The sequence below is a fragment of the Melospiza melodia genome, chromosome 1 (assembly GCF_035770615.1).
Source record: "Melospiza melodia melodia isolate bMelMel2 chromosome 1, bMelMel2.pri, whole genome shotgun sequence".
In the NCBI taxonomy this organism is placed as follows: Eukaryota; Metazoa; Chordata; class Aves; order Passeriformes; family Passerellidae; genus Melospiza; species Melospiza melodia.
Window position 1 is genome coordinate 132,331,128 of NC_086194.1, and position 11,189 is coordinate 132,342,316.

The following is an 11,189-nucleotide window of genomic DNA, read 5'->3' on the forward strand; positions in this document are numbered from 1 at the left end:
GTCCATTCTATTAAGATAATTAGAAATGTCCTGGAATGGCTTAGGGCTTTCCCTGGCTTTTTCCCAAAAAACTGCCAAGCAGCTTGGGTTTTAACACAAGCAAGAGAGAATTCTTCTTCATTTTGGTAGTAAACATCTTATTTTGCAGCATAAAACAATGTGCCTGTTGCCCATTTCATAACAGTTGTCTTCAGGGCCAAAGAATGGTACTAAGCATATTCAAAGTCTGATTTCAGGTGAAATTAAGTGTGTGGGCGTCTAGAAAAAATGGCAGAGTCCCTGATCAGTCCTAATAGTGTTTGCACTTCTGAGGTCAACTGGTTAAATTTTGAGAGAAGAAGGAAACAACAAGCATAATGAACTGAGGATCTGACCGGACATCCTGGTGTGATAAGTCTGACACAGCCAGCCTTCCTCCTCTGCATGCTGGAGGGATTTGTGAGTGAATTAAGGCTTCAATGTTTCTTCAGGTGTTGCTGTCACAACCTCACCATATAGATGTAAGTCAGCCACACCTTCAGGATGTACAGTTTGCTCTAAGAAAGCTTGTAAAAGTAGACTTTGGCTTCTGAATTTTGGAACAGTTCAGCTCTGTGTTGTCCTGGGCTAGCTCTGTTGCTAGGTTAATGGGAAATTTTCCAGCTGCAAAATTATGAATATGTTCTTCTTATTCACAAGTTCCCTGATTCTTTTTGCACCTCATGCTGCTCCATTCTGAGCATCTGGCCTGGTGACAGAACAACTAGTAAAGAAATGAGGATGCCAGCATGCCTCAGTGCTGAGGAATATGATGGGCATGATGGGCTACTACAGCCTTCTAGGATGCCTTTGCAGAGCTAACAGGTTGTGCTCAAACTGGTGAGCCTGAGTCCATTCTACCTGCAAGGACAGAGAGAAAGCAGGTACAGAGGTGAATGAGAAAAGAGTCTGTGGGTGTATATCAAAATGCACAGAACTCTTTACAGCAATTTGAAAAAGTGGATGCTATTCAATAAAATGTTTTAACCAAAATGGACAAGAGTATTAAAAATATGCAATTTGGCCCTGCATCTCAGTAATGGGTGTGAAATTGAATAACCAGCCAAATTTCTCATCTCTATAGATCAATAAATTTCCAGGGACAGAATAAAAAGGTATAATATAAACATAATATAAACATGTTTCAATCTTGCTTTATTCGGTTACATTTCAATCAATTACATATTCTGTTTTGTAGGAATACAATTTTTAATCCTTATATTTGGTGATACTGGGAGCTTATATCTTCTTCTTCAGAATACTTGAGAAACAAAAGTAACAAAAAGTCCAAGGATTGATAATCCTTCTGAGAAAGATGTAAAAGATGTAGCTTGATGGAAGAACTTTGTGCAGCTTGTTGCACATGGATCCAAAGAAAAATGGCTTTAGTTAAGAGCTAAGATAAAACTAAAGTGACAAATGCTAAAATGTCTTTCTTTTTGTGTGAGTGTAGTGCTGCATTGTACATGAATTGGACTGAATATAGAGAAATTTGTAACTTTTAGCCTTTGAAAACTGTCATTTCACAGTAAATGCACAAAGATGTGCTAACAATTTAGAAATGTACAGTCTTTCTCAGTGTTTTTGCCGTGCAATTTGTATGTAAAAGTATGTGTTTTCTCTGCTTTTTCTGACATTTCTGGCAATGTGCATCATTCAGAGGTGTACTCCATGCTCTCTAGAGATCAGTAGTTACCCTTTGCTTTCAGTATTCTCTCATCCAATATCTTAAATGGTCAGGAAAAAGAAATCTTTTTCTCTTCATCAAAGGTGCTGCTTCATTTTGTTTTTTGCCAAATTTATATTCACATTTGTAGTAAAGATTAAAAATAAACCAAATGAAAGAAAGTGTCACAGCTCTCAGTAAACAATCAGCTCATTACTGGGAGTGGTCATTACTACAGAGCTGATGATTTGCAGTGGTGTCACACGCTGCAGTGGTGAAGAAGAATTTTTCTTGTCCCTTCTGTGCTCAGGATCTCCCCAGCAGCTCTATGGCCCCATGTATCTTTTGCAGAATACATACAATATGAATTTCCATTCCCCTGCCACCTCTCACTCTGCCATTTATATAATTCTCACACTGCCATCAATACCTCAACTCCTCTTGTTTTTGATAGATGAGTCCTGCATTCCTGCTGAGCTGTTTGGCTTGGAGGAATATTTGAAAAGTAAAACAAATGAATGAAAAAAGTAAGTGATGGCACTGGTCCTTGTAAGCAGCTAACAAACTAAACAGGTTTTGATAAGTAAATTTTGCATGGCAAAGTTTTTTACTTCACATAGTGGAACTATGAAATTTCTTTATTGCAAGCCTCTTTTATAGACTCTTCAAAATTTGACAGAATAGGTATGCAAAGCAATTTGTTGAGATAAATAGTGAATAATTGGAGTTACTAATCCATGAGATCCATGAAGGAAATGTTTCTGAAAGTTCTCTAAAAATGTTAATACATCATTTACAAAATGGATGGATTAACAAAATTCAAGGAAGTTTTGTCTTCTCATGGAGAACTGGTACACACTTCCCTTAAAAAAAGAGTGATTTATACTTTCTGTAAAAAATTGAAATGACATGTTAGCTGTAGATGGGTAATAAGATTAATTGAGATCAGCTCAGTTAGCTAGAGCAGAAAGCTAATAATGCCAAGGTGTGGGCTCGATCCCTGTATTTGCCACTCACTTAAGAGCTGGACTTGATGATTCTTCTAGGTGCATTTAAACTCAAACTATTCTGTGATTCTATGATTTATGAAAAGGTGCAAAGTCTGCTTTTCCAGAGGGTTGTGGGGAGAGAACATTCAACCCTCATGTGCCAAAACAGTACCTTTCTGCATATGCATTCAGAAAGCTGCCTTCACTCAAATTGTTCACATCTCTCTAAACATTGTCAGAGCACCAATATAATCATACACAGGACACAGCTCTGAAGCAACACTGTAGAATTTCAAATGCCACAGTACTCTTAGAGAAGGTTAAGTGGCAAGGAAAAGTAAAAAAAAGTCATAAAAGTGCACAGAAGTCCAAAGCAAGACCCCAGAAAGCACCAGGCGCACAGATGTTCCAAGAAGTGAAAGAGTAGTTAAGTTTATTAGATAAACATTTTTGGTAAATAATTAACAGGTCAGCTTCAAAGTATAACTCAATATAGACTGCTTGTTTGTTTTCCTTTTTGGGACAGTGATGTTTTGCTTTTAATGTGCAATAAAGGGTTATGTCAGGTAATCCTGGCAAAATACAGTGGGAGATTGATCCATTTAATCAGTTGTATTCATATAATTTTTAATTTCAAGTTACTTTCTGAGAAGTATCCATGTTTCATGGGATCACAAACAAAACAGTCTCTATTTAATAGTTATGCATACACAAATGCTATATTAACACTATTGTTAAGGTCATAGTATTATTAATTCAAGGGGCTGGAAATGTACATTTTGTAAACACATTTTTACAAAATTGGAGATTATGTATTTATTTATATATTATTTATTTCATAGGGCCCCTGCCTCTTCTTGGATAAAGCATGGGTATGAACTGAGTTTGTTATATTCAAAAGACTATAGCATGTATTTAATAGGACTACTTCCATATTCATGACAGAATTTGAGAAGTGATGCAGCCAAGGCTTTCAGGGAGAAAATAATGGGTCAGTGGTTAAGGCAATTGAATGCTGTCTTGAAAGTTAAATAGCAACCTTGCCCCTGAGTTTGTAATTGATGCTATGTGAGTTTCTTTATCGCAGGTGGCCACTAACCAAGTTTTTCAGTGTCTGATTGAGAATCTGATTTATCAACACACTGAGTACTTAAATCTGGATATGAAGTAAATGACAGCTATAAGTGGATAAATGAACTATGGCATTGAACAGTTATAAAAAAAATAAAGTCTTAAACAGCCCTCATATGAGACGTGTAAGATTTTTGGTAAATTTTATCTTAGCTCCTCTGGATCTCAGAATTCCCTCTTGTTAGCTGAAGATAACAGCATGCCTTGGTTTTGTAGCAATACTTTAAAATAATTGTGCCAGTATTTTAGAAACAGTCTGCCAGAATGAACATGCAAGAAAAAACACTTGGGAAACCTGCAGTTCTACATTCAGAGGATGCTGTATTCTTACTAAAAGAAAATACAATAGATAGGACATAATGACAGACTAAGTGAGAGAAATAGTGGAAAATTTCTCATTAAGTAAGCCCTTTCTATTCCAGTGCATTAAAAAAGGCTCTAAACCAAAAGTGGTAGATGAGCATGTATACCAACTGATAAAGCCAAATTATACATGTGCAGCAGTGAAACAATTGAAAATTTTACAGACCTGGTGTTCCCCAGATCCTGAGTATTTTGGCACGGCTCTGAAATGGATCGATGTTTGTGAGGCTTGCAAGAGAGAAAATTATGTCTGTTTCCTTGTAAAATACAAGGCCTATACCATGGGCATGCTAGAGCCTAAACAGCTTTTCTGATAATGTCCTTGACAAACCAATGAACATTACCAAAACATTAAAACAGGATTTTAAAGCTGTAAGACAAAAGCAGATACAATAAATGATAATGTTACTAGCTCTGTCTAGGACACAATGCTATCACTACAAATGCCCCCCCTCACAGCCCAAGAAGACCATTTCTTATGGCTCTTTGGGAAGATCCCTCCTCTCTTTCAGGAATGGATCTGACAATTCAACAGAGTGCTCAGTGTGAGGGCATTTATGGTGACAAAAACAAATGGGGTGTTGCAGAAATTTATTGCCTTCAAATGGAACAAGACTGAAAATGGAACTTGATTAGAAGAAGCTGCAACAGTGAGTACTACTACTCTTACAGTGTTTTTCACATAACAGGATAAATGTATGGGGTAACTGGTGTTAGTGCTTGGTATAAAGTCATCTGCAAGGAATATCCTGTGTCTATCTTGCAGATTTCTCAGTGATGAGCCTTCAGTCTTTGCTCAGGAGAGACCACCACATTGTCAAGACTGACAGCACATCAGTAAAAAGGCCTATGAGAACACACTCTGCTTGCCTGTTACAAATGCTGTGTGGGTATTGTTTTAGAGGTGGTTTCCCTGCAGAGTGGTTTACACTGTGATAAATATGCTAGGAGCTATTATGAGCTATGTCCTTAACATTTGAGATAGAATTCACTATTCAAGCAGATGTGACAGTAACATCGCAGTAACATCGTACCACACACACTTCACCTCTGTGTTCTTACCCACAGCTCCTGCTAGGGAAAAAAAAAAGGACAAAAAGTTTTGCTGTGGAGCGGGAGCAAACCAAATAGCCAAAGCTATTTGTTACTTTTTCTCTTGACAGTTCTGAAAGGTGAGGTCACACACTGTTGGACTAGCTTTGCCATACAATACGATTACAGCAATGAAAAGGAGCTGTGCATTTATCATGGGAAAGTAAAAGTAGTTTTGTGATCTATCTTGGACTTCATTCTAATTTTACCAAGACTACGCGATCACAGTTTTAATCATTACCGTGAGAGTGGAGATAATTCCTTTGGCTTCACTAAAGAAATCAGTGTATATGCATAGCCACGTTCGCGATTCTGAACAAAAATCTTTATCCAAACCGGCACCTGTCTGCTCTTCCCATTGCCCATAGGGAAGAAAACATTCAACGCAGCAGCTCCTAGTCCCCACTCCAGCGATGTGCTCGGGACCACGGGCAGGAGCGGGCACCGAGAGGCCGCTGTGGGGACGCGGAAGCCGCCGGGGCTGTCCCGGGCCGACCCGGGCGGGGCAGGGCGGCCGCGGGCTCCGTCCCCTCCCATCCCCTCCCGTCCCCTCGCTTCCGTCCCGCCTGTGCCGCCGCCCCCGGGCGGGGGGAGCCGCCTGCCCGTCCCATAAAGGGCGGCCGCGGGCCCGGAGAGGCTCGGTGCGGAGCAGGGCCCGGGTTCTGCCTCTGCACGGCCGCTGGCCCTCCCGCAGGTGAGCCGCAGCGACGGGACAGCGCTCCGCTCCCCCGCCGGGCGCCTCCTTCCCCCGGCACAGAGCGTCCATCCTTTCCTCCGCAGGCTCCTCCCGGAGAAAGCCGGATTCCCCGCCGAGTCGCTGCCATGGCCTCCGTCCCGTCCGCCGGCTGCCTCCTGGCCAAGAACCAGTACTACAGGAGTGAGTGCTCGGCGGGGCGGGAGCTTGGCCCCAAACACACCTCCGCCCTTCTCTCCCCTCTTCCTCTCGCCCTGCCTGGGGAGCGCCTCTGGAGGAGGGAGGCTGAGCCCCGAGCCTCTCCCGAGAAAGTGGCCGGGTTGTTGGCACTTGTGTTTGAAAGTGTCAGAAAGTGTTTCAGGTGATGTCTAGATGAGCTGGAGGCAAAGAGTTGCCTTTGCCTAAATAGCTTTTAATTTCTTGGAGAGTTTTTCATATCACAGAACTTTAGTTTTAATGACCATCTGCTTCTGGTTATTTATCTACCTTTATTTTTAAGATTACTCTACTTAAAATTATTTATTAGTGTCATATATATATATATTTATATATATGTATATATATATGTATATATGTATAAAACATGACCTAGTAAAAGTGCTAGCCTAGCAAGTCATGGTTTCTACCTTTACTTCCTATTTACTTTACTTCCTATTTACTTTACTTCCTATTTACTTCCTATTTACTTTACTTCCTGTTTACTTTGGAAATCTAGGCACAATACAAATCAATTCACATTTTTTGTTTCTAAATATGTGAAATAATCACTGCTTTGAGAGTCCACGTGGTGTGTTAGGATTCCTAGGTCCACGATGGACACTAATGGGAGTGTAGTGTTTAGTTGTGTCATAAGGGAAAGCATGGCAATTGGGTTGTTGTGGACATGAATTTTCAAGGATGTACTTGCTTGTCTTGACAGCAGTGGGGGCATGATCAGTGGCTTTGTCAGTGATTTCAGTGCAAGTTATGCAGACAGATCTCAGTATGCTTTTAAGGGGAGTAGAGTGAGAGAGAAACTGATATCAAAGTTCTTATGAAAACTGTAGTAGAACAGTTACACTTTGTGGCTCAGTGAAATTGTTTCCTCCGAGGTAGCAGCATGTCTGAAAAGCTCCTGACGTATAAAGAGTTCACTCTCTCAAAGCACGTTTTTTTTTTTTTTTTTTTTTTTTTTTATTGCATGTGTCTCTGTTTTCGACGAACAGCAAGACTGAACTCGGAATCCAGCGTTTCTTCCAGCTCCTCCTGCTGTTTGGATACTGTGAACATCACAGACCAGGACAAAGCATTGCATGGTATTGTTCCCTTCTTTGAAACACTTTTTAGTTTTGCCTGTTATTCATCCAGTGTCTAATATTGTGGGCTTTTCTCCTTTGGCAGGGTTACCAGAGTTAATTGATAAACATTGGTGGATAAAAAGCTTCTTCCACAGTGAACCCTCTCCACCCACTGTTGGCAGAAAAACACTCTCAGCAAGCAGGCGAGTCCTGCTTTTGAAATAGGGGATAACTTACTTGCTCTGCTTTCCTTTTGGTAACAGTGTTAGTAAACAAGTCATAATCAGCTAAAACCATCTGGTGAGGTGCAATGCTGTTTTGATGATTTAAGTAGAATATACATCAAGTGTAATGCTATGCAACCTTTCTATGTTTTCATTTTAACAAATGAACTCATATGCTACTTCCCATTAGGCAGGTGGCAGTGCCTATTACTGTTTCACACTTATGGTGATGTTTATTTAATCACCTACCTGTACAACTTGCACAACCATTTATACAGTTTGGCCATTTTACTTTATGTTAAAAAGCTGATATGAATGCATTAAAAATACTTAGGCAGATAAATAAATGTCTTTGAGGTAAATACAGTGAAAATTATGTTTATAACCTTTATAAATATATTTCCGCAGTACCAACAGTTGAAAAGGACAGCATGATGGCTTTTCTGACTGAGATGCTACATACAGACTTGTTTTTCCAAGAGGCTTGGGATCTTCCTAATGTCTGGGTTCAGCTGCAAGAGGAAAACAAAACCTTTAGGAGAGTGGAAAAGTGTATTTTCAAAATATTTTTTCAGTAGCTAAAATGATATTGCTTAATGTACATATCCATAGCCTACTGTGTTCTTTCCAGATTTGCCATAATTTGTGATGTCTCTCTAATGAAAGTTTCCAGGAATAAACATCCTGATGACTCAAATAATTAGAGAAAAGTGACCGAAAAAATAAGACATCATAGATTTAGGAGGAAGATGTGTATTGAATGACTTTGCAATAGGTGATTCAGTTAAGTTGCCTTTAAGATACCAGCTCTATAGGCAGTCACACTGATGTAAGCAAGATTCAGGTCTATAATCCAGAGTAGGACTGCTGTGTGGCACATGTCTTTTATCCAGTATTTGTGTACCAGTTACAGGGTGTAAGTTTACAGGAATGCTTGTCAATAGCTTTGCTTTTAGAAAGCCCAATTATATGAACAAGCAATAATGAGTTTGGTTTCTTTGATCAAGCAGAGTGCATAGATCCCAACTTCAAATACCCAGGTACCACTTTCATTCCTACCTATGTATGCTGGTATTTGAGGACAGAATTGAGGAGAGGAACAAGAAACCAGTAATCCTAATAGAAACTGACCTTTTCCAAGGATAAGAACAACTGTAATCAGAGTTGATACTTCTAGTTTGTTTTAGATTTCTTCTGCCTGCTTTGCTGTGGCTTAAAGACCTACTTGTTCCTAAGTGGCAAATTCTATCAATATTCTGCTCTCTGCCAGATTAGTTATGAGGGCTAGATCTGGCAAAGGATTCCACTCAAAGTAATCACATTATTGTTGTTATCCAATGTACTTTTGTCATGCTCTTGAAAGGCACTATAACGTTGCATTGCTGAAGACTAAATGAAGCTAATTAGTATAACAATTGTTTATTCTACTGGGCACGACTGAAACACATCGAGTACTATGGGAAATAACAAGTATTTGGCTGGATTATAACATTTGTGGCTAGTATCTGTGCAACTTTTTGATGTACTGTCATTAAGCCTGCTGGATATTTGTCCATCACTGGATGAACTAACAGTAGCAAACATTAATGTAGGCAACATCTTTTTATTACAGGCTAATGGTTGTCATGGTTATGCATAACTCCAAGGTGTATCAAGTGGTTGCTTCAGGGAGTTTACAGTTTTGGTGGAGGCAATAAAAGCATGGCAGATGACAACAGAAAAGAGCACAATTCTGAGAACTTGATTTCAAGGGTCTTTAAATTGACTTGTGTCTTACTTTACTGCTATGGTATAGTTTCATCTTTGTCTGTTCTCTAAGTATACAGAATGACCTTTTTTTATACTAAATTTTTTTTTATTAATAAAGATTTAATCAATATTTTGTCTGACTTATTTTTGGCCTACAAAAGCAAAATGGTGTTCTATGTTGCCTGTGGTGGAAATGCTGTGTAGATTTGGGTTTTCTGTTTTGAATGTGCATTTATTTTTTTTTAAACAAATTATCTGAAAAATTTAAAACCCCCTCAAAAGTCTATGTTGGGTGTACATCACATTCTTCCTTTAATCACTTTAAGGTCTGATGTGACTTTGAAAAGGAGTGCAAACTAAGAAAAAGCCCCTACACCTTTTTCTATAAAACCATGTTGTAAAGGAAGAAAGACAACACAAGAATAGTTACAATAAGGTGACTGAGACTCTCTTTGAAGATCTCTCTTGAAATCACAGAAGAAAGAATGCTGTAATCTTATTATTATTGCACATGTGAAATATGTGATTCAGGAAACACTGTGGAAAATCAGTGACAAGTTTCCATATTACTCACTGAGCTTAAACTGCTTCTGTCCTTACAGAGTCAAATCTTGGGGTGAAGAACAGGCTTAAAGAGCTGATAAGCTGCTAAAACCCACAAAAGCTCCCCTGAACCAAAACACAGTTATTTTTCAGGGAGTGGTGAGGGGAGGAAGGCTGCATGTTGTTTGCTTTCATCTGCTTAGGCTCTATGAACAACTTGTTTTTTGTAATGACAACAATATGATAGAAATGCCCTCCTCATGCCATCCACATCCTCTGCTGCTGTCATCAGCTCAGCATTTGGGCACCCCTGCCAACTCACAGTGCTCTGTGCCAGCTCTTCAAAGTATGCAATGGGCCAGCTCCATTAATTAATATCTAATGTTGCTATAACAAACTCCTGAGAGGATATGGGTAAATGGAACATGAAAGTGCTTGCAAACAAAGGCCTGCAGTTTTTTATGTCCAAGTAATAGGGAAATGTTAGTTTTCTTGATTTAAATGCCAATTCAATGCACCTTTGAGAGGAGGGGAAAGCCAAAATTTAATTGATTTAAAGAGAAGCTGAGATAAATAGGAAGGGGAAGCTAATTGTATCGTTTAAATGTCACTTAGAGTAAGGAAAACAGGAAGACAGTATCATTTCATGTGCCAGTCTGGCCAAGACAGTACAAATGTTTGATCAATGATTAATTGTAATAGAAAAGAAACACTTTTCTGCTTTTTGCTGTTATAAGGTCTATAAGTAGAGATCTAGTTTAAGTTAATCTCTACATTGTTATCCATCTAGAAAAATGTGAGTATAAGACACAAGAATTGTGCTAGCGTGTAAATACCAAGTTAGATTCAACTATCATAACCAGATTAGGAGTGGAAAGCTGGCCTTGAGAAAGATTTTTCTTTTATTTACCTTAAGCACATATATAGTAATAATATGTAATAATAGATTTCCATTTCTTTTCTAAAAGGAAATTTAAGTCATAGTGCCCTGGTCCTAGTAGTATCGTATTTAAAATTTAAAATAGAATAAAATTCTTGTACCATTTGTTTTGGTTCAAGAAGGATGAAATCTGCTGCTCTGCACATTTAGAGAGAGAAATTCATAATAATGAATTTTTCCTAGTTGTTATTTGAAAGAAATACTGTAAAGTTACATTTCTTTCCTAGAGTTTTCTTGCCTGTATGTGAGGTAAGCAGTACTGTATATTGTGGATGGACAATAGCGAGGATTAACTCTAAAGACTGGAGCTGTTTCAGTGAAATGGGATTTTTTAAAAATAAACTTACTTTTTCTGCAGAAGCAAGAATGATAAATGGACCGAGGTACATAAAACAGATTTTCAATATAAGAATAAAGAGAAAATCTAACAGCAAATCAAACTAATTTTGAGTTCTTAGGAGTAAGTAATATCCTTGTAATTTTTTGGTTAGGGTTACTTCTCT

The 11,189-nt window shown here is 38.7% G+C and overlaps 1 protein-coding gene across 1 annotated transcript; it reads left to right on the forward strand.

Annotated features, from left to right (window-relative positions):
* Nucleotides 1-5,866: 5,866 nt before the first annotated feature.
* On the forward strand, nt 5,867-9,333 carry PPDPFL (pancreatic progenitor cell differentiation and proliferation factor like). Its single transcript, XM_063168561.1, has 5 exons — nt 5,867-5,953; nt 6,040-6,136; nt 7,159-7,248; nt 7,334-7,433; nt 7,863-9,333. The coding sequence occupies exons 2-5, from the start codon at nt 6,082-6,084 to the stop codon at nt 7,873-7,875; spliced, it is 258 nt and encodes an 85-aa protein (XP_063024631.1). The 5' UTR covers nt 5,867-5,953; nt 6,040-6,081; the 3' UTR covers nt 7,876-9,333.
* Nucleotides 9,334-11,189: the final 1,856 nt, after the last annotated feature.

What these genes read in the sequence shown, in the direction of transcription:
- PPDPFL (XM_063168561.1), top strand. Translation starts at nt 6,082, where the DNA reads ATGGCCTCCGTCCCGTCCGCCGGCTGCCTCCTGGCCAAGAACCAGTAC. An exon ending in CAAGAACCAGTACTACAGGA is followed by an intron (nt 6,137 to 7,158) that starts GTGAGTGCTCGG and finishes TTCGACGAACAG; the next exon opens with CAAGACTGAACTCGGAATCC. An exon ending in CCAGGACAAAGCATTGCATG is followed by an intron (nt 7,249 to 7,333) that starts GTATTGTTCCCT and finishes CTCCTTTGGCAG; the next exon opens with GGTTACCAGAGTTAATTGAT.